Source organism: Vigna angularis, chromosome 4, assembly GCF_016808095.1.
Source record: "Vigna angularis cultivar LongXiaoDou No.4 chromosome 4, ASM1680809v1, whole genome shotgun sequence".
NCBI classification, from domain to species: domain Eukaryota; kingdom Viridiplantae; phylum Streptophyta; class Magnoliopsida; order Fabales; family Fabaceae; genus Vigna; species Vigna angularis.
This window is the reverse complement of record NC_068973.1, coordinates 3,024,123-3,048,702: the sequence shown is the minus strand read 5'-3', so window position 1 is coordinate 3,048,702 and position 24,580 is coordinate 3,024,123. Positions and strand designations below refer to the sequence as shown.

Below are 24,580 nucleotides of genomic sequence, written 5' to 3'. Positions count from 1 at the left end.
AATTTATCATCTCAGTGGCATCTACTTGATAAATATCATCCACTTAAAGTATTATTTTTTAATAGATATAAAATAATAAATTATTATTAAAAACATGTTAAATAACAAGAATGGTATCATCAATAACGGTAAGAGGACAATCACTTCATCCATGCTAGAACATTTTGTCATCTAATATATCTTTAACAATAATAAAAAAAAAATTGTATCATTTTATATTAATTACAATATCATTTTAGTATCAATTATAAAATTTCTTATTTATTAACATGTAAAAACAAATAAATAAGGCAATAGAAACTTAAAAGCTTAATTAAACTTATTTTAAAATTATATAGCCCATATTTTAAAATTATTTAAAAAAAATAAATGCCAATGCTATGAGGGCGATGATGAACCCTTGTTTTTTCAAGAGTTTCAAGACATCAGTACCCAGTTTTTCTAATTGTGATTGCTAAGATTGAATGGTTGCGTTGTATGTGTGTAATGTTTTGGTGGAAATGGAATATCTTTAATTAATGCAAGAAACTATTTTGCCGTAAGCCGGTGAAATTAATCCGTACAGTTTTCTCATTGCACTATATAATTTACTTGGAAGGGAATTAATGAATCAATGAATAAAGACACTGTTACTGAATCAACAGAAGAAACTGTAATCCAAACATAACCAAGTACAAACAACCAAATCGAAACCATTAATAGATTTACAACTTTTCAAATCTGCAAAATATTGATCAGCATTTGTTAAGTTTGTATATTTAACAAAAAGCAAGACTAACTGAGATTCGGTGTATTCTGGTTAGAACCTAAGTATAAATAACTCGAAATTAACAAGTTAAAATAATGTTAGATCAGTAGAAAGATAAACGTGTTCGTGTGCAGTATCCATTCCATTATATACTGACAGTCAGACAACCAAAGAAACAGCAGAATGAGATTCTTTGAAAAAGCAGACACCATCTACTGAGATTCATCGCGTTCCTTGCTTTTAGACGTTCCACATTTCGAAAAAACGTTATTGATAGGAGTAGTTGGCACTGGTATCAATTTCCCAATCACAGCAAGAGGCCAACTGAAAAGTATGAACGTAAAGAGTATGAGGGGTGATATCATGTTACCACTTCTGCATAATATGCCTTTCGAGCAAATGCTAGCGAAGATTTAAACAGTCAATTCAAGACATTACAAGTTTTCACTCTGAAAAGTTACATAAAAGAAGCATGCAAAGAAAAGCATGAAATTGGCTGGCTCGCTGGCTCGATAGAGCGTACGATTAACTGACCTAATGAATCCGATAATGACACAGATGATCCACTGCTTCCAATTTAGCCTTACTGTTTTTGTAAACTTGCCCAGGAATTCAATGATGACAATCTGAAAAACAGTGCAATTTTATGTCGCCCTTAGACACATTTCACAGTCATGGCTTAATACTAGCAGAGGAGTTGTCAGACTAACCTGAAGCACAAGAGTTAATCCAATTATACCCATAAAGAGGTAGTTTCTTGTGACTCCTTTAAATATGTTGTATTCATCTGGCTTTCGAGCATTAAATTCATTAAATATCTGCAGATTTGGAAGAATTTTGTCTCTGTCGTCACTCATCAAGTACAAGAGAATAAGAAAAACAACTTGATCACAAATATAAGGAGAAAAAGCAAAATGAATTGGGAACACATCCCATGCCATTCCACAATCAAAACGATTTAGAAGCAATATACAATTGCAGGAACAATTAAGCAACAACGGAAAAACAATATGTTAGAGGCAAGCCACCCAAAGTCTTACGTGAATGTCAATACATACGAATAAGTTCATCTCAAAATTAAACACCAAATAAACCGCTTCTAAGTGACTAAAAAGTTCACACAACTTTCGAAAGTCATGTATCTAACGACAGCACCAGAGCTAATACGCAATTATGATATTGCATAAGAGAATAAATCATGGTATGCCTAGCTTTAGGCCAATAAAGCAGCCTCCAAGCGCCCTCAATCATTCAAAGCTCCCAAAAGAAATTATTTGAGGAAAAAAGCTATGTCAAGAGAATTTGTAGAGTTGTTTTCTGGTGTTTTATATCACTCAAAATGTTTATTACTACCAATTACCAATTTTACATCCAAGTTATAAATATGTATCATGAATATGAATTATTTCTCCCTAAATATCTAGGAAAACTTCATTAACTGTTCAATACCCTAAGTATTTTCCATCTCATTTTCTTTCCTTTAAGAATTTTTGTTAGCTACGATCGCCATCAGAGCACCCCAACATAATTTCAACCTTGGAAGTGGGCAAGTCAACAGCAGAACAAAGCCCCCATAACTAGATCCACACAATTCAAACTGATTCTGTTTGGTAAATAAAAAAGATATAGAATTGATGGGAGATTATAAAAGGTAGATTTGTGAAGTTTAGTTAGGCCTAAATCCTAAGGCATGTCTATCATATATTTCAACCATTATGTGACTTCCACTCATGACTTTCCACCATTGACAACACTGCTCAAGCAATGCGTATACCATCCATACCATCCATGTTTCCACCTAATTACTAGAACCACCAGCCTATTATATTTGTCTAGTGAATGGAGGAAGAGGTGCAAATGGGTTCGGTCTAGAATAGGAGAGGAAAAGTTGTTGTCCAAGGAGCAGCATGGATCTTCGCATAGCCACCATGTTGAAAATCAGAAAAGTTTGTCTGTGGATGGGAGGAAGGAAGATGAGGGAAAAAATGGATTTTAGAGATGAAAGCATCGGGCAGATATAATCAGCAGAAATCTTTTCATTATCCAGCGAACAGGTCTAATGCGAGGAAGTGAAGGACTATGATACCACTTGCTAATCACAAGAACTCACATTGTTGTCTATGACACAGGAAGAGTGAAAGCAAATTTTGGCGGCAGTGACCAGGTCAGGTGGGCTTGGTCACCATGCTTCAATGTTAGAACTTGAGGATAAGGTGAAATACATACCCCTTACTAACAGCTAGTAATAATAGTAAGGTTAGTTGATTGAATTAGTAAGGCACATTGCCAATAAGAATAGCTATCTATTTTCCCATTGCAAGGTCATGAAGACTTACTTGACAGAGAACAAATGCGTTAAATATCAAAGTGTTCTTCACTTTGATTGCATGCACATTGTTGTCTTGGTTCAAACCCAGTATGCTTCTACCTCGGAAATTGAGTACAAGTAAGACAGATACTTGGTACATTGCCTGAAAGTTTCAAAAAAATATTGATTTAGACACATAAGTAATTTGTATTATTTCCTGATGCTTTAAAATCCGCAGAAACTACAAGGGGTACTAATAAATAAGAAATATAATTCACCTGTATCAGCAAATTCCTCCACATAATATTTGTTATGAGAGGCTCTCTGAAAAAGCAAGCAAACAATTTGTCAATTCTATCTCACATACTAAGCACATAGGCATCATCCATTGTTTTGGTAATAAAACTGTAAACTATTGGCCCATAATTAATAAAGAATGATTTGAATATCAAGTAATGAGAGAACAGTACAAACGCAAAACTAATGGGCTCTGCACAGAATTTGCATGGCTTTAGTAGAGCGTGAAGTATTCAACAGATTTTCAATTCTTTTATGGATATCTCAATTTTTGTTTTGTGCAATATTCTCTTAAAATTTCTTTCTTCTGAAAGAAGAATCAAACTTATGTTTAGATAATAAAGCTGCAAATTGAATTAACCCATTTTTCACAAATGCATTCTGCAGATCCACGCATGCCTCCGCAAATTCAGCCTTCACTAACAGCTTAATGGCGATTGACAACTCTTATTTTTTGTTTCAGAGGGAGATTTTGCATAACTTAATATGACTGGATTGTACTCCAATTGATATAACATTCATTTTTTGCTTTCCTTAAGTGATATCTCGTCCTGGTCTTGCATATTATCCTCTCTTTAAATACATTTCTTCTATTAAAATATCCAAAAATAGAAAAAAACATAACAAGAATTAGCTTTCCAACTGTCTTGATACTTTCCTAATTTTCCAAGCACCGTGTAATACTATAGTAATAAAATTCCTGACACTTTTCAAACAAATGTCATGATTTGATGTACCCAATAAAAATCACAAAAAAAAAATAATATATTTGACCTTCGACCAACAGGAGTTCGATCCATGAGATGATCAGTTGGTGGTTCCGTTGCCAGGGCTAGCGCTCCCAGGGTGTCCATGATAAGATTTACCCAAAGAAGCTGTAGAGCAATCAACAGATATTTAATGTCATCCTAACTTTATATGTGGGCATAACCCAGAAAGAGAAATAGAAAATCAACCTGCACTGCATTTAATGGAACAGCACCAGTAGAAACTGCAGCAACAACATTTATCACTAGGGCGGCCACATTTACTGTAAGCTGAAACTGGATAAATTTCTGAATATTTGCATAGACAGATCGTCCCCATCTGACAACCTACAATCATGGATAAACACAATGTCATTATCAGTTGTCCTTCAAATACTTAAATGAACCTCAATTGTATAAAAATAAAACTCTCGTTATACAGTTATTAACCAAAAAGTGCATTTCTACTATTAATGACAGGAAAACAGCAACTCAAGAGGTGAAGAGCTGACATTCATCACTGCTAAGCACAAATCAAAATCTCTCAAGGTAGTACTGACCTTTACAACTGAAGCAAAATTGTCATCCAAAATAATGATATCAGAGCTCTCTTTGGCAACCTCTGTACCTTGGATACCCATTGCAAGACCTATATCAGCCTATATAAAAAAATATATAGAATTACAAAGAAAGAAATAAAAGGTAGTTCACTACTTTAGAAAAATACTCATGCAAAAAATTTATAGAATTACAAAGAAAGAAATAAAAGGTAGTTCACTACTTTAGAAAAATACTCATGCACTGGAATGATAGTTCCAAACTTTAAAATTAAAATAAAACTTACATAATGTAACCACTAATAGGAATTTTTACGAGTATACAACAATATTAAATAGACATACCAGCCACATTATCAAACCAAATGAATCATTACTATCAATGTCATCATTGTATTGGATACTTAGAAACAATACAAGCACATGCCTAAAAGTTACAAACATAAGCTTCAAAAAATTGTAAATACTATGCAAACCTCATGAAGGGCAGGAGCATCATTTGTTCCATCACCAGTTACAGCAACAACATGACCTTTCCTCCTCAATGCTTGTACTAGCAATAATTTGTCATTGGGAGATGACCGTCCCATTACCTGTTACACAGTATTGGTAATAAATGTTATTTGCAAAAAAATATACCACAACAAGAGCACAAAAGCAAGGCTGTCATAATAATTTGATTCTACCAATATCCTATCAGCAATTTCATCTCTCTCTGCATCTGACAGGCCACGAAATGTTTTTCCTTCAATGATGTTTGGTTCTGTAGCATCAGCGAATGAACCAAGTATTCCACATTCCACAGCAATTGCTTTTGCAGTTTTCACATTGTCACCAGTGACCATTTTCACCTGTGATTAGAAATCCAAACCACAAAAATAAAAAATCAATTGGAAATGCATTAGCAAAGCCTATTTCAATTATTAATTTAAATACTCAATTAGTATAATATTGGAGGAAATCAAATAAGCTAGTGTTGGTTTTTGAAATCTTAAAGGCTTCAAAATTCAAAGCCATGGCACACATATTTGGTTGGTGCAGTGAATAAATAGTATTGTAGGCACAATATCTTTGCAAGATAATAAATCTATTCTTATTTATGCAGCCTACAAAAATAGATGATTTATTCCTAAGAAAGTCTTAAAATTAGAGTTTATAATTGTTAACAATATGATTTTAGGGATAGGTTTTGGCTGTACTTTGGGTTGATCCAACCCAACCCAATGCCCTCACTCTCAATATAATTTTCAACGATTATATACTTGATCTAATCCATAACATGATAATATAACTATATTGATATATGTTCTAAAATAGATATTACAAAACAATAACTAGGTTTTAGTTTCACAATATATGTTAACATTGATAACGTCAACATGATCACTTTGACTCAAACCTGTATCATGTATTACCAGGCCTGGGTCAAATTAGATTCAAGTTGAAACAAATGACCCCATCAAAACTTCGATAAGCTAAACTGGTCCTATGATCACCCCAGTGAGCATAACCTCCACACAAGCCTCCATTAAAAATCATTTCTTACTGTTTAGATATATAGGATGAGGATCATCAATTTCACTCATTTCTTCACATCATTTATAAAGAGAACAATTTCTATTTTGGTTCACCAAAGTCCTATTAAATTTTCATAAAATGTAGAAAATGCTTGAATACTTCACCAATACATATCACTAAAGTGTCCAAGAATATCAATATAAGGTACACGAAGAAAATTGAAGTATGGGTATTTCAAAGGTTGGATACTTCACTCACAACTTTCAATCAATTTTATGAAATACCTTAACCCCAGCCTTTTGACAAAGTAGCACTGCATCTTTTACACCAGGTCGGCAAGGATCCTGAATTTCAATACAGAAACATAATTTTAGCAGCAGAAAATATTTTAAGTCTGATGCTGTCAAAAACTAGACATGTCCAATGTTTCTCCATTAAGATACATATAAGAACTTCCATTTAGTAAATCAAAGGGCAAGGACAAAGATCTAACGTATAAAATAAGAAAATATTAAAATTCTCTGCAACCTCCGAAGTGGCAAGCTTTTTTTAATAAAACTCACTTGCTAGGCATAATTTTGAGACTTTAACATCTGGGAGAGACTGGCTCCCCAAGACTAAGTAGTAAAAAAAACCTTTGACTGCTAGGAATAATTGAAATATGAAGCCTGTAAATAATATGGCCAAACAGCTTGACCTTTAAATTAAAAAGAAAAACTATGGGATATAATACCAGAATACAAACAGAAAAAAATAAAAAAGGTGGCAACGACAGGAAGGTTTCCAAATGCATACCTTAAGACCAACAATAGCCAGTAAAATAAGATCATCCTCCGGTAAAGACCAGTGAGCAAGTAGTTCTTCATTAGTTGGAACTTTTTCCTTTTCGTATGATCTATATGCAATGGCAACACAACGTAGACTATCAGCAGCCATGTCTTCAATAGCCTTTTTGAAAAATGACATCTGCAAGATAGAAAAACTTTACACACATGCATATACACACACATACATATTAATGAACAAGAGTCATCCACACAATTCATATATTAATTTTATTTGCTTTGTTTATGTAACATACATAAAACAAAACTACTTTAATATTCTCCAGTCATGAAGAAACTATATAATAGAATCAGTTTATGTAACATGCATAAAATAAAACAATTTTAATATTCTCTCGTCATGAAGAAACCATATAATAGAATCAGTTGAGATATCCCAGTTTCTCTATTTTCTAAATATATTAGTTCCTTGTATATTCAAGTCTCGTTTCTTGAGTGGGAGGGAATTCTGGGTATTTGCTATAAATAGTTCATCCCCCCAAAAATATACGGATTAAATAATGTAATGATGTGAATAAAAATCAGAAAGCTGTGATCTATTTCGGAAAAGCAATTCTAAAGTGAATCCAACAAAAGAACAAGGGACTGTGAAAAACCAGTTGGCAGGGGGTGATAAAAAACCACTATACATAGTAGTTTGAGATGTATTTGGGCTAGAAACCCCATCTCCCTACCAATAAAAAACTGAACACAGTCTAAGAAACCCCTGCCCTTAACTGATGTTAACATGTAACAAGTTTATCAAATCAAACCTTCTCTTCATCCATCCCCACCAGCTGGTCGTTTGCATCAATATAGCCAGTACAGCAGGCTAGGACTATCTCGGCAGCACCTTTCCAGTGTATATGGATGTTAGAGTCGGCCTGCATATATGCATAAAATAATGATGCCCTGGCTAAAAGATATGTCATATTTTTAAGCAATATATTAGCTACCAAGTAATGTTTCAGTTAGTCTAGAATACAAATAAATATCAGCATAGTTGAATAAAATGCCAATAAGATTGTACCGTTTGTAATGCAACACCGCCTCTCTTTTTCTCTGAATTGAATGGAAAAACATGAATAATTGATGTCTTTGATCTAGCATCCGTAAAATTCATCCCAAGCTGAGATTTGATATAACAGTCATCATTAGTTATAACTTAGAAGCTCATATGTTAGTCCAAAATGAAAAGAAGGGGTGGGAAAAGGACAGAACGTCCAAAACACACCTGTATTCCCCAATGTAAAATTGCCTTTTCCGTTGGTGATCCAGAAACCTCAACATCATTAGCACCCTGTAGGAGAAAAAAAATCAGTGAATGGTAATAGCTCGACCCAAGTCTATGTTCATACGCATTTACAATTTTTCTTTCCTCATACCTCAGGTGCATAAACACTACCATTAGTGTTCAGCGCAACACCCTCAATGAGCAGGGAGCGAAGCATAGTATTCTCCAATTCGTGGGGAGGATCAATTTTCTTACCCCCAGCATAAGCCTCAACCACAGTCATCTGTCTCATTGAATTGAAAAATGTTAACAAATTAAGAAAATCTGATCCATAAATGCCAAACAAGACCAATAGAAATGAACTTCCTAAAATTCTTAATTTATCCAATCACATTGGTAGAAATAGAATAGATATCATTTTGAGCTCCTACTTTATATTAAAAAGCTCAAAACATAAAAACAATTAAAACAAGAAACAATTTCAAGAAGTTTTCTCCAAGAAGTTGACGTAACAAGTATAAAAAATTGTCATTTATATCAATATTTCAAATACAGCACCACGACTAACCTCATTCATAGTCAATGTGCCAGTCTTATCACTACATATGGTTGTGGCAGAGCCCATGGTCTCACAGGCAGAAAGCCTCCTTACCTACAATTCAATGTGCCATATTAAACACAGTTTCACATATATTTATGTAAAAATTCAATAAAAGTGCAAACATCAATTGGCATACCAAAGCTTTATCTGCCATCATTTTTCTCATCGAGTAGGCCAGCCTATATGACATAATTTATGGAAAAGGGAGTAAGTACAAAAGAACGAGATTAGATAGTGCACCCAAACCCAAAGAAAAAAAATTGTATTTTAGATATGAAAGAAGCATATTAACAATGTTATGTGGGCATATAATGCTTGATAAAAGAATGTGAAAATAAATTCTTTTTTATTAAAGATCTCATGCTAGGCATCACCATGAAAAAAAAATATTAGTGGAGAAAGAAAAATGGAAAATCAAGCATCAATTATAGATTCTGTATGGGACCCAATGTGCAATTCACTGACAGATTTTTGCCAATATATGGTAATTATAAAAATTTAAGGAATAAAAAGTAATAAAAACAAAGAAAAATGAAAAATTTATCACCCATGTAAAATGTAAAAAATGTTAAAATATGAATGATGAAAGCAAAAACAAAATGTATAAACTAAGAAGCTCAGGTCAAACTGAGCAGACTTACGTTAAAGTAACTGCTAATGGGAGCCCCTCCGGAACTGCAACCACAACGATGGTGACCTATATATTCACTGGGTTATTATCACTAAATCTAAATATGGATATACATCTCCAATTGCATCAACATGCTCTAGTAATACAGTATTTATCATTGCACGTACCGCAACAGTTACTATCTTAATTGCACCATCAACAGCATCACCAACTTTAGTCTTGCCAGCTTTAAATTGAGGCGAACCATCCTGGTTTTCAGTATGCCCAGAGAAATATCTGCCAACAAATTTCAATCTTAGACATGTTGATCATAATCTTATCAACAAACCACAAAAATATATAGCAACAATATGATAATAACTAAGTTACCTAGCCAGTAGCACAACCAGGACGACAACAGCAACAGAGAGTCCAACAATACCAATGAAAGTAGCTACACCATTTAAGCGAACCTATATTGAAAACTTACATACATGAATACAGTATGAGAAATAGAAGAACTCAATAACAAATCACAACTAAGAAAAGGACCTGCAATGGTGTTTCTTCACCAGTATCTTCAGAGATGCTAGCCATTAGAAGCCCCCATTCAGTATTGATACCAACACCCGTAACCTGTGGTAAGAAATAAACAAGGAAAAGGTTAAATTAATATATTGAATAATTGAAAGAAATTCGATAAACATAAATCTATAATTCATTGACCCCAAATTCGACATTCAACCTAGGGAATAAAGTCTTGTTAATAATAGTATGCATACAAGCAAACAGTCAACATCCTCTTTCAAAAAAATGTAACATTCTCTATGGTCCTTTTGATAAGAACCATGGGAGAACCCCACTAGAAAAGCTAGTCCTTGTAATTGGAGAGACCAAGGGTCAGATATAGATGATTTTTATTCCAAAAAGATTTCTGTTTGATTACTTATAATTTAAAATAGGTCATGATACTTTGTAAATAGGTGTAAATTAATGAATTGAAATTCCTTTTACTAAATGACGATAAAAAAATGTTTCTTTTAGTATTTTGTATGTTTAGGATTTTGAAATCCTCACGTAGCAAGAGTCACTGATACGAGGTTCATTATTTAAATATTCAACTTTCTTAAAGTCTTTTGCTAGACAAGTAGATGAATCAATAGGGAAAATGCAAAACACGGTTTGCAGAGGGTTTCATTTTTGTTTTATTCTATTGTTGGAATTAATTAAAGAAGTTATCTACTTCATCCAACTAGTTCTGAGAATTATCTTATGTGGGACTCAATCGCATAGCTTGCAATTGGATCCTAACATCCGCCATGCTCCACAACCCCAGCACCCAAGTAGGCTGGATGTGCAATAGCCCATTTCACTAGTTTTAGGCAATCACTGTAATGTTGGCATCACCACCCACAAAACCCTCTCTTTACAAAAGTCCCTTTAATTAGTAATGACCTCAATATTTATTTGTCTATCCAACAAACAATATATGCAGCAAATTAATTTCTTAGAGACTCTGCTGAGGATAGAACGATTGCTAACTATTGCTTAAGTGGATACACTATTTAATTAGACAAAAAAATTAAGGATAATTCTAGAAAATTATACAAATGGATGACAAATTTCCACTAACTAAATGAGGATAGAACGATTGCTAACTATTGCTTAAGTGGATACACTATTTAATTAGACAAAAAAATTAAGGATAATTCTAGAAAATTATACAAATGGATGACAAATTTCCACTAACTAAATCCAATAATTCTTCTGTAGAGATGCAAGAGGGTATATGAAGAGCGGATAATCTGCTTTAAATCCAATTCCGAAACACTTCCACGATCAACACACAATTTATTGGTCCTAGATATAATTACAACCCACACCTCCACCAAAGTAACTATTATGTGTTCATTACTACCAACAACTATCCTTCGGAAACTCTTCATTATGTAAACTAAAATCATCTCACACTGCAATTGCAAAAATAAACAGGAAAAAGTCTAAATTACCAGCATTGTGCCACTGCCATCAGCAACTTTACATCCAGACATCAGAAAAGGATCCTTAGAATCTTTATGGACCTGCATAAAACAAAAACCAAAATATGTTGCAGAAAAGAAAAAAAAAATCTAACTTTGTAGGAGATAAAAAAGTAAATACTAACAATTTTGCTCTCCCCAGTCATACTTGATTCATCAATTGCAAGAGAGTGACCACTGATAAGAATTCCATCAGCAGGGACCTAGAAAAATTATAAAAGAACTGAATGGCAAAGAAAATGGAACCGACAAGTATAATAAGGAAAAGAATAATAGAAAAAGATCAAGTACCTGGTCACCAATATTTAGGGGTATAACATCCCCAACAACAATATCATATATAGAGATCTCAACCCTTCTACCGCCTCTAATAACCTTCTCATGCACAAATCCAAATAAAAGGTTAAAAATACGACAACAAATTTGATAAAAAAAATTTCAATACAACAATCAAGTTTAACTGAAGAAACAAGCAAACCTCCAAGTGTATATTTCTCTTCTCTTCATTTAGGTCTCGAAACTGAAGAGACTGCTTATAATCACTTATAGCTGCAGAACGGAAGAAAAGAAAGAGGTTAACAGGTCATTTGAAGAAGAAACTAATAGAAATCATTATTATAGTTATAATTATAATAACATCTACAGTAAAAGACTGAATGGATAGAGGGTCATGAACTTGGACTACACCAAAAGCTTATTAACGAGGAACTTGCAACAGTCATAGAGCAAGTAAACTAACACCGTGCATTATATACCCTTACAAAGCCAGTGTAATACCTGTAACAACAATAACAAGAATAACTGCAAAAGCAATGCTTCCCCCATCATACCATCCTTCCTTAATACCCTGCAACAATTTTTTTTTGTCAAAATGAATGGGAAAAAAACCAAAATATTCAAAAAAGTTTCTCTAAATCATAGATTATAAAGAGAAGGGCCAAACATAAAGAAACTAGGACAAAAGACCACACAAATTAATTAATTGTACAAGATAACATTCAAAAGAATGCATATACATATTAAAAAATTCATGAAGTCTGGAAACCATTGCATTCTATGTTAATTGAACATAATTAGCACCTAGTTAAAGAACAAGCAATAGTCAAAACAAGACTCACAATTTTTCTTCCCCTAAATAAAATGGATTCAAATAATAGCATTCATTGTTCAGATCAACCTAAATATTTATTTAGTTATATATCTGTGCAGGAAACATAGTATATAAATAGTTCCAGCACGTCCAAAGCTACTCAGTCTATAAAAGCATTGTATGCTAAATGTAGAATAGATTAAAACAGAAAAGGCTGCTATCAAATCGCTATAGAGAAATCCAAGAATGCCAAAAAGATAAGGAGTAAGGTTTAAAGATTAATAATTTTATAAAAATGTATAAATTAGTGGGAGACAAATGGCAAAAAGGAAAGAACAATACAAAATTTGGAGAAAAGCATTTGTAATATGAGAGACTCACTTTTAGCACTTTCAACCAAGTACAAACAATAGTATCATAACTTCCCAGACAATCTCACCTCAGATTTTATCCCAAGTGCCAGTGAAGCTGCTGCAGCTACCATTAAAATAACCAAGGTCAGGTCCTTACAAGCATCCCACATAAACATCTGTAAAAAAAAACATAGGAAAGAAAAGGTCACAATAGTATCCCAATCACAAAGAAGAAATTTGTCTACCTTGAAATCATCAAGTTTTTAACTACTCTGAAAAAGTTATTACCAGAAAACCTCTTCCTTTCTTCCGAGGATAATTGTTGGAACCAAATGAATTCCTACGTTTCAGTAAATCAGCATCATCACCTTGAATTCCCTTCTCTAAATTGGTTTTCAACAAAACTGATAATCCTACAACCTGATAATGATCCAAAAGCAATACTTGAAAATTTATGACACTGAACAATACTACCAAGTGGAGAAAAAATATTCTTAGCAAACATACCCCTCCATATTGTTGCAGAGCAGTAGTGTCATGCTCCCTCGAAATTGAAGCAAGTTGTTCTTGTCCAATTGGAAATTCACCAGCAATTGGGGTCGGAGGAGGTTTAATAGGTTCTGACAAAATAAAACATTACCCATCAATTCTTATAAAAAAATAAAAAAAGAATAAAAGTGGCCTACACTTTATCAATACACTTGTTTAAATAAAGATCCATGGAACAACAAAACTAACTACCAATGAGCATATTCAAGTTTAGGTTATGAATGCAGAAAGGAGAATGAACCTATCCAACAAGGATGTCATAAATACAAATATATATTTTAGAATATGAACAAGATAGTGAACACTATGTGCCACATTCATCCATCTGTCCAATCTGATCATAATGAAAGCAACTTTTGTTCAATTGGTAGAAGTTAGGGCATACGAAAATATCTTAATCTTATCATATCTTAGATTATCTTTTTCAAGTAGCTTATTCGTTGTCTCTTAGCATTAATTACGATATGTTCTCATTTTATCATTTATTTGTTTGCTTGATTAATTAGGATTTATGATTAGCATAAAAAAGGACAGGTGCTCTGGCATTTACGTACCAAGAAGATATTGTAATATATATCAATCAGTGATTCATTCTCTTTCACCTCTCTTCCCCTGTACCCAAAACCTCCTAATTTCAAAATGGTATAGAAGAGGTCCCATCCTCCATGACCTTTCCCATCATTGTTCCACCACAGAACACCTTAATACTTGGAATTCTAATTTATTTCCAGGATTCTTTCTATTTTCGGTCTCCCACTCTGACTTTAAGACTCTTCTCTACTCAGCTTTTTGCACTTTTCTGGGAAATTTTTTTGGCCACCATTGCCTCTGCCAAAGAAATTCCCATCAATTTATCTGTCAGGTCCAATATTAGAATCTCCATCCATCAATCCACCACTCCCAAAACTTTCAGTAGCACCAGAGTTAATAAGACAACCGTGTGCATCATTCATTATCTCACCAACCAAATTATTAATCCTAAAAATCTCAAGAACATCAGAATCAAGATAAGTCCATATGCGTCACACTTCTCAGCTGCCATTATCTCCCTTGCATGAAGCAAGAGCCATGCTATGCATGAAGGCCCTTTTTACCGTTTGTTTCTCATGCCAAGGTCAACAACCCAAGCAGTACTAACTGGATTAGTGTTGAAACTCCTAAAAAAGCACTCTAACATATATACCAATCTCCTTTAGCATGTAGTCTATGGTATGAAAACCATTTGCTGTCCTACAACCACTGATTCCATCCTCCACAGTACCATTCTGCTCAGCCGCTTCTTTTAGCCTTGCTTTTTAAGGTATCATTAAATTTTGCTTCTAGATGAGACTCACTTCCTAGTTACAAGTTACATGAACTGTAGCAGCAAAAAAGGGATTCTAGTAAAGTTCTTTCACTCTTTTCTTTCACTACTTACATCTCCTATGGCTATTTGACTCTGTTGGGAGCTTATTTGTTCTTTTACATGATGCTAGCTTTCAGAAAGAGAGGTGGAAGCTGTCTAGCCATTTAATTGTCCGGAACACGGTTTGGTCTGAGTCTAACCCAGAGTGCTTTTTCCAAATACTAATCCCAGTGAATAATCCTAAGACAGCAGGAGTCACAAAATTAGCCCATCAGTCCCCAAAGATCGCCCTACTACTGTTGGTCTTTGTCCTATACAAGACTATTCATCAATCACCTAACTTTGGTATATTAAATATAGACTTGGTAGGTAGATAAACTGATTATCAAATAATACTATATAGATGGAATATTTTAAAATTTCGAGTTGTAACAATACATTGTCTATCATTCCCCAATTTTGTTTAGGAAAGAGTTAGCAATATGTATTGCAGCAATCCAAACGACTTCTTTAAATATGTAATGTTAACAATACACATAAGTTGTGCCAAAAATGGGCCACATAGAAAGGACTTCAGAAGCAAAATTATTACTTCCTGTTGAAAACTTCTGGAATTAAACATCCAAACAAATATATTTTGTAATAAATCAGCTCAATTCTATCCAAAAAACAGTATTACTTCCTGTTGAAAGTTCCACTGCCAACTTAAATTTATATAAGTGGATACAAACCTCCATATCGACTGTAGATAAGGTCAATTTATAGTATATAAATGAATGCAAACCTCACTGGTTTTGTAAGATTGAGTTAGGCTTAAAATTTATTTCTTAACACATCCAAATTGACTCAAAGGAATACATAACAGCAAATTGAAATGATAAAGGAGAATTGCTTATTGTAAAATAAAGGGAAAAGCTGAAAGGAAATTAAAGAACCAGTAAAAGATCAGACTCCCATCTGGAGAACAAATTTCTCATGAAATTGGCATTTACAAAACATATAATGCATCGATGGGTTCCCCAGATGAATATTGGAATACTTTTAGCATGATTTATCAAGGTGAAAACAAATCAAGTATCATAACCATTTTGTTTATTCTAGAGATTTTCCAGACTAGGATGTAGTTTCAGATAAACACAAGGGCAGTAACATGACCACTATTTCCGTAACGTTTAGAAAAACATAACCGAGGTAAAAAAAATAACTAGGAATCATTTTTTATTAACAAACAATAAGACCTAATAGCCAAACAAACCAAATACTGAATTACACCAAAATGTTTTAACAAATGTAAACAGATACAAATATGACTATCTTTTATGTTGCTGGATAACTGTATTAAACCAAATTAAGATAGCAAACATTGGCAAATAAAAATTTTAGTACATCTCAATTACTCACCATTTCCTGGCACCCCACCAGCTGCTTTGAAAAGATAAGCTGCCTAATAATGCAAAACGGATAATTAGTACACCTCATATGCCTGGCTTAAGCATAAATTAAGAAAGCCAAGTTTAGGGAGCATACTCTAATGGCTTGTGCATGCGCTCGAATCTTTCTCAATATTTGCTTCTTCTCTTCTTCTTTTTTCAAGTCCAAGGTATAACGAAATCGACGAGAAGCATTAAGCACAAGTGCTGCTTGCTAAAAAAGATAACAAAAAAAGGGTTTCTTATTTGTAAATACATAAACAGACTCAAAAATAGCAAATGTAGAATAGTACAATGAAGCTAGCTATTGGTCTTGACAGTTGACAGTAAATTACAAGGCAACATTCGTACTGCCAAAAAGCTAAATGAAACTACAAATTAATAAGAGGCGTTTTGTTTACAATAAATATCGGAAACAAAAGTTATATCCACGCATGTAACTATGCAATTTCAGAATATTCAAACCCGTGCTTCTTATTTTACCTGGACTTTTCAAATTAATACAAAAATATCAAACATTTGATATCACCTGAGAATAAACTCCTGACATTGTTGTAGACAGACAGCACAAAAAAGTTTAAACAAAAAAAATACATAAGTGATGTTTAATACTAATTACACAAAAGGTAAAGGGACCCAGCCTTCTCGCTGTACAGAGCAAAAATCCCCTAGTCTCAAATTCATCATTGCGTTATTATAACTTTACACATTTTTTATGGGAATTAAAATGCAATAGAAGAACATTATAATACTGCCTTTCCTAGAATGAATAATAACCAGAAACCATTTATAAAAACTCATCATACATGAAAATATTGCATCCTCAAATTCAAATTCCCATGAATAAACTCCCATTTGAATGGGAAATATTGGATTAGAATTTCAAAGGATTTTAACTTTTTTTAAAAAAAGGCTTGTGGTATTCAATTAACACTTTTAAATGATGTAAATAACTTTTTAATATTCAATCAAAACTAATAGAATTTTCTGGGACAACAACAAAATTTCAAGGTACTCATTTAAGATTTTTGATGAATTATTTTTTGTGAAAGATTTTCATGGATTTGGCATGACTTTTTAGGGTAGTGTATACATATCATATTCATGAAACAATCTCAACCAATTCCTAGATCGTTCCTTTCCCTTTTATCAATTGTCAAACATTTTTTGCCATTATAGATAAAATCCTTTTCTCCCTTCAATGAAGACAGCATTGACCATGTGCAACACATTATTACTTTTTTTCACAATGAATATCTTTGAAATCCATGAGTAGTAATTTTCAATCAGAAATGAAGACTATAGTTTTGAATCTATTGTTCAAATCCAAGGGCATAAACAAGAAGAAAAGGCTAGTACAGCAGAACATGAAGCTATAATGAATTAGATATTTAAATCTTTTTAAAAAATTGTATGCTAAAGATTCATTGAGTTGTTTCAAATCTTGTAAATCAATGTAATTCTTTCAAATCTTTCAAATTCTTACTGAACAAAATACAATTCAAATCAAAATAACATAATCTCACTCGTAAAAGTACTTTTAAGAAAATGGTAACTCATAAACATTCAAATATCCACAATAATTTTTTATGTCAAAATAGTCTTTTAAATGTATATCCAATACACTACACTAAATGGATAAAACTCAACTATTACCATTGAAATATAAAAGCTTCCCTTACTTTTTCTCTCACTGGTAATCATTTTATCCATCCATACTTTGAAATTCAGTAACCCATTTGGTTTTTAGTGAGCTAATCCAACACTATTAGACATAACTGAATCCCTAAGAGGGTCCACTCGAGAAAATAGCTCTTCTGAAATGAGGTAACAGTGGAAAGACACAATGTATTTAGATCAAAAGAATGTTAAACCAGCATTCACTGACACAGGATTTATCATGCCCACTACAAGTGGCTGAAATTTATATGGCAAGAACAGCATCCTTGAATGCAATGAAAAGGATACAGAAAACATCGAACAGTGACTCCATTCAGCTCATTTCCTCTTCATCCACAACTAATTTAAAGCAATTGTAGGAACCCCGTGTCCCTCTTTCCCTTCTTCGCACCTCAGCTGTTGTGATAAAACATGGAATGAAAGCAACTCAATCCTTCACTCAAATTTTTAATTTCACTATACATCCCAACATTCAGTAGCACAAAAATAAGAGGCTCAAAATCAGGCCTTAACTGGCCCCCTTAATAATAATTCTTGAATTTAAAGATCATGTATAATGCGTGACTACCAAGTATCTCAAGGGGGATTAAGAGCTAACAATTGTGATGCCGGTTGTGAGAGAAAGTTAAGGCTTCTGGTAGTCCTCGTGTCGTGCACCTTAAAATGCTCTTTGCATGCTTTAAACATATTGCTTCTTGTGTTTCATTGCTTTGAAGAAGGAAGACACTGTATTTAAAGAGAATTGTGGGTATTACTAAATATTCCAAAATTTTGGTAATTGAAACCAAGTTTCTCAAGGAAGTTTAAGAACTTCTAAAAGTGACGCCAGTTATGATAGAAACTTATGGACTGCTTCTGTTAGTCCTGGTGCACCTAAAATACGCTCTTCGATTGCATGAAACATATTGCTTCTTCTGCTTAATTCCTTTGCAGAAAGTGAAACTGTATTTTAAGTGATTCATGAGTATTACTGAATACCCCAAATTTTTTCTAATTGAAACCAAGTTCGTCCAGGGAAATTAAAAACTTATTATGGTGACACCAGTAAGGAGAGAAACTTATGGACTGCTTCTGTTAGTTCTGATGCACTTTAAATGTGCATGAAACATATTGCTTCCTCCCTTTCATTGCTTTGCAGAAGAGAGACACCGTATTTAAAGAGATTCGTGAGTATGCCTGAATATCCCAAAATTTTGCTAATTGAAACTAAGATTGCCAGAGGGATTAAGAACGTAGATTTGTCCTGCCAGTTCAGAGAGAAACTTATAGACTGCTGTTAGTCCTTATGCACTTTAAATATGCTCTTTGCATGCATAAAACATATTGCTTCTTCTATTTCAATGAAGGGAGACACGTTTAAAGGGATTCATGAATATTACTGAATATCTCAATTTTGCTAACCGAAGATTTAATGTTCTCTTCAAAAATCGTCAGAGCAGTTTGATAGTAGGACATTTCAATTTCCCAATCCAAGTGCTTGGAAAACTAAACACAATATATTTGAGAATAGAATATATAATATTAAAAATGAAATAAGATTATAAAGCTTGTTACAAATTTGCAGAGAAGGACTTTAGGTGACACTTAATGGATAAGTACTAACATTTAACTAATATGAGATCATATGAGTGTGTGTGAATATATTCTGCTGCATGGGTGCTAAAGTTTGCAATCTGAAAGTTTGACGTCTGCACATGGACCTCAAAACTGCTTCACCCCCAAATATCGCATCAAATCACTAATTTGCATTACTATATGACATAACTATTCGAGTTTGGGAGATGTGACTGTATCTTTTAAGCCCCTACTGAGCATCTCCTATTCCTTTCCCATGTGCTGTTAAGTAGAAAATGCAACAAAGAATCGTAACCTTCAAATGCCACAGTAAAACCTCCATAGGGAGGCTTGCAGAACAAGAAGAAATCACTACTCCAAGATATGCAGCACCAAAAATGTGAACAAAATTATCACCATAAATTAGGGAAATCCAAGTTTAGTTATAATAAACCTCTAGCGGATATAACACCATTAACTTTCCTCATCCTCCGGGAAAAACAAATAGTCCAATACTATTTCCTAGAATATATCTCGAAATAACATTCAGAAATATCTACACTCTTCTACTGCCTTAATCTACAACAACCAAATCTCCCAAAATTTCCATAAAAATCGCACTCAATCAATCAAATTCAAGCACAACTAGAACATCCACTCCATAAACCCCTAAATTCACCATAAGAGGATCAAGCAGTGAAAACATCGCTTAAACAGTTCAAAAACATAAAAACATGCAGAAGAAAAACTAAAGCACAAGCAGAAGTAAAACAAAACAATAACATCAGAAAGTATGAATATGAATAGAAAACATACCCTCCAACGCCTGAGGCGTTCAATGGAAGCATTCTTAGTTCTGGCAATATCAAACGGATCGGATAAATCTCCATCATCGAGGTCAGTGGAGCGGTGAGTGGTAGGACCAGCCTCAATATCACTCTCCCTCTCCGTCTCCGCCGCTTGCTGCATCGGTGAAGCACCGTTCAGGAAACTACTCATGGTTCCTGAAAGAACTGTCGCAGGAGAGATGGCACCGTCACTTCACTCTTTTCCCTAACCAAACAGATCAAGATTTTCCAAATAAAATAAACCAAATAAAGAATCTCTGGAATTCAATCTCTGCTCATCAATTGCACAGTCTGAACCTTGTTTGGGAAAACTCAGCTAACTTTTCAGTTCAGTAAAATACTATTCTCACTACTTTTCTTTATCTCAAATTTCAAATTTCAAAGCCACTATCCTCAGTGCGTCTACTAGCAGCCTCTCTAGTTCATACCTCTCTGTCACGGGTCAATCGCACTGCGATTAATGTTCTTTCCTTTTCTCACACGGTTTTTGAAATCTGTTCGATTTTAGTTTCGAGATACTGCGAAAAAGAAAATTCCTCTTTTACCCCCTGATCTTTAATTTTTACATGTAGTAGCTTTCTCACATTTTGACTCAAGTAAATATGGTCTAACATAGAATATAGGCTCTAAAAGCATGAATAGTGTAACTTACCAGAATATACAGTTTTTTGTTTTTGTGAATTACTGTTAGGAATTGAAAATGTTAAAAACCTACAAAATTAAAGTGAATTAGATTGTAACTGTTTACAGTTTTGGAAGCCTTTGCGTAACCGCGTGCACAAGGCAACGTGGTTGATTATGCTCGCTTGAGCTGCAGGTCAAGTTTATCTGTTTTTCTTTTCTTCTTCTCCTTTCTTTTGATAATGATTATAAATTATTTAGATTAATGCAGCATTTGGGTTTGCTTTGCTGACACTTGTATGTGATGACAGTTGTCCCACATGCAAGGTGATTTGAGCAACGAGGACAACCCAAAAAGCGCTGATTCAGGTTCTAATTAGTTTTCTATCAAATTTGAATATGAAATTTCACTTTTTCAAAATTCATTATAAATTAATTGCTTCTTGTTGTACACGCAACAACTTTTCATAGAGTAAACTGACCGGAAACAAAAAGCTTCAGAAATTAACAAAAGTGCAAGAACGGATAAAAGATATGAGGTAGCGTGGCAGTCAGCAGAACAAATGCATGAAGAGGTAACGCAACGTGGCATGGTGCAGAGTTACGTGGCGGAACAACTTTAATTGACTAAGTACAATGAATCAAAAATCAAAGCAGAGAGATTCTGTGTTAGCTAGAACAACAAAAAACACCTGGTATCTGATAAGAATGAACCGGTTGCTGGTAAAGCTGATAGAAGCAGAGAAAAAGAGTTTATGGTCATTTATTTTGTTGAAGAACAAAAATCTGATGTTTAATTAGAAAATATGAACTAAAATCTGATGATTCATAAGAAACTATGTAAGGTGGGAACATTCAAGGTAGTTCAAAATATCTAACCTTTTAACAATTTGAAGACACCCACTCACCCAACACTCACCTTCTTCGTACCAATATTCGGTATGAGTCACAATTTATGACGCAATGTGTTTCCTATGTGCCATGATGGGAAAAAACGCGTGCATGATAAATTATGGAAAGATCATAAACGCAAAGTTATTATAAGCATGTTGTTTCTTTAACTGAAAAATTTAATGCACAAAGAAGCAGATTAATGTTCATGATGCATGGATTAAAGATCAATATGATAGATATTTGTTTTTATCATTGAAAAATATTTGACTAATTATAAAATTTAAGATAAATAATTTTTTTACTTCTGGAAATTTATTTATATTAAAGTTAATTAGTAACTTTATATAGAATATATTTATTAAATATTAAATATTAAAATATTGAAAATATTTATATATTTACTTCTAAGTTTTTTTTTATAAAATATGAAACAGATAATCAAACTAATATATAGTTATAATTTAATTATTAACTGATTAAAATTACAGAAAATCATTAATAGTAATAGAAATAAATTTAACAAATTCAAATTTTTGTGCATTTTTCAAAAATCAATATAATTATTTTAAGTAATGACATGACTGGCAACTAAGCATGGAAGCATGGGAAACCAACTTTGACCTAAAAGAAAACGGAAGGGGTACTTTGTACAAAACATGTTTTTAAATTGGGAGTTCAAAATTTCAAATTCCTGTCACAGTCTTTAAATGGTATTAGATACTGTAAATAAATACAACCAATGGAGTGTCAAGAAATCAAAAGCCTTAATTAGCAAATTATAGTTGCATATCATTACCAAAAAAACATGATAAATGCAAATTAATCCAGGTTGCACATATTTGAACTGATTTCTTTTATAAATATTTCTATAAATAAAATTATAATTAGTGTATGTAAAAAAAATCTTTTAATTTATGTCTAAGTTAATGTTAATTTATGAATAAACTTGTGTAGTCTTTTCTTCATTATTTCCAACAATCCAAAAACATTTGGATAAACACACACACACACACACATATATATATATATATATATATATATATATATGAATGTAATAAGATGCATGATTAGAACAAAATTCTTGCTTAAGGTTATGATGGTCTGACTCACATGAGTTATCATAATCAACCTTCCTTTGTTTTGTATGTATCTTATCAAACAATGCATTCCACATACACTTTTAATCAGAAACAGAGTTTTAATTATCTCTAGAAATATCAAACTTGACTCAAATGCACTTATGATACTGTGAAACTCAGTATTTTCAATTAGACCATCTTCTTTGTTATTGACCGAATCTCAATAAGAAGAATTGTAACTAATTTCATCTCTTTTGCTTTTCAGGTAATTTAGGAAAATGAAATATATTTTAAAACTTCTTACCTAAATTTGCCTAATTCTAAACCACTATATGAATCATCCCAATAAAAAAAACATAAAAAGTATTTTATACTATTCTTTTTCTTTGTTCTTCTGGTAAAGCGTCCAAAAGATCAAACTCGCCATTTCCTTTATTAATAGCTGCATTTTTACTAATAACTACAGAACAATCAGAATTGAGATTCAAACAGAATAGTATCAGATATCCTCTTAGCTCAAAATCACAACTTTCAATCAAACATAATAGTGACAGATATCTTTCTGGTTCAAAATCACAGCTTTCAATCAAACATGATATTGTAAATTCCATAATCAGAAACTACATATGGGTCACAGACAAAGTTTATAATTTAATGGATCACAGATAATATAATGATCAAGAGATTTATTACCTTTGCAAAAGGATGCTCCAACTCTCTTTCCTTAAGTGTTATGATTCTACTGATATTATATATCTGTAGCTAATACTTTGAAATAGTGTATATCTGCAACACCAAACTACTATGAGACTTATCTTTCTGTGAAGCCAACTTATGCTCAATCATGAAACATACATACAAATTTTGCAGCGCTGATTTTTATTTAAACATACATGAATATATGAATATACTGGTAGGAAAACAGCCAAAAGTTGTGCAGACGAATAGAATTGAAATAGAAGAAGAATAGCAGGTAATAAAGACTGGTAGTTAGCTAGATTCTTAACTTATAGACAAACTAAAGTGAAAAATAAAGTAGAAAATTCTGTCATTGTTTACTCTAAGTAAGTACATGGAAGGAGAGGACATAGTTACTTTTATTTGGACATAGAAAAAGAATAGTTGTGACAGTAATAATATGTGTAACAAAGTATATGTTGTAGTCAGAACACAGTATTTTATCTTTTAATTAACCTGCATACTTTATTAACCTAACCTGCTATCAAGATATTTTATTTAAATTAATCACTCTAAGGATATATCAGCTTATTTTGAATGTGTCTTACAAGAATGACGGTAATCCTGAATAGATGACAATCACATGCATGTTTTGAGCAAAACTCAATAGCAGTATAATGTTATGGACTCAACTTTTTAGTTGAATTTATTCCTTACTTTAGCATCCTAGGTTCACCCTGTGTCTCAGCATCAAGCAAGGTAGAGATTGTTAAAGGGAAATACTGTTAAGATTTTCTGGCATGGAGTTGGTACTTTTCTTCTTTTGCTTGTGTGATTCTGACTGGATGGTTGCATGGCAAAGGCACTGATACCATCCATATACGAGGAATAATGGAAGAGTGTTGAATCTGCGAGACCTATCTATGACCTATCTATGACCTATCTATGACCTATCTATGACCTACTTATATACCTTT

At 33.0% G+C, this 24,580-nt stretch overlaps 1 protein-coding gene across 3 annotated transcripts; it reads right to left on the bottom strand.

The window, feature by feature from the left end:
- Positions 1-672: 672 nt before the first annotated feature.
- On the bottom strand, positions 673-23,701 carry LOC108331462 (calcium-transporting ATPase 8, plasma membrane-type). 3 transcript variants are annotated; one of them, XM_017566148.2, is made up of 34 exons: positions 23,619-23,701; positions 20,300-20,536; positions 16,347-16,463; positions 16,221-16,263; positions 13,433-13,545; positions 13,214-13,345; positions 13,012-13,101; positions 12,260-12,329; positions 11,961-12,031; positions 11,774-11,857; positions 11,608-11,685; positions 11,453-11,524; positions 9,996-10,079; positions 9,834-9,916; positions 9,632-9,740; positions 9,475-9,530; positions 8,970-9,012; positions 8,801-8,884; positions 8,384-8,515; positions 8,233-8,298; positions 8,029-8,127; positions 7,772-7,882; positions 6,970-7,140; positions 6,459-6,518; positions 5,343-5,507; positions 5,133-5,249; positions 4,660-4,758; positions 4,310-4,447; positions 4,128-4,228; positions 3,335-3,380; positions 3,085-3,219; positions 1,459-1,566; positions 1,283-1,374; positions 673-1,072 (listed from the first exon to the last, which is right to left on the bottom strand). In XM_017566148.2, exons 2-34 carry the CDS (start codon positions 20,480-20,482, stop codon positions 961-963), a joined length of 3,264 nt encoding a protein of 1,087 aa, XP_017421637.1. In that variant the 5' UTR covers positions 20,483-20,536; positions 23,619-23,701; the 3' UTR covers positions 673-960. The 3 variants fall into 3 exon arrangements, with proteins under 3 accessions (XP_017421637.1, XP_052731860.1, XP_052731861.1); XM_052875900.1 differs by lacking the exon at positions 23,619-23,701 and adding an exon at positions 20,760-20,875; XM_052875901.1 differs by lacking the exon at positions 23,619-23,701 and adding an exon at positions 20,629-20,764.
- Positions 23,702-24,580: the final 879 nt, after the last annotated feature.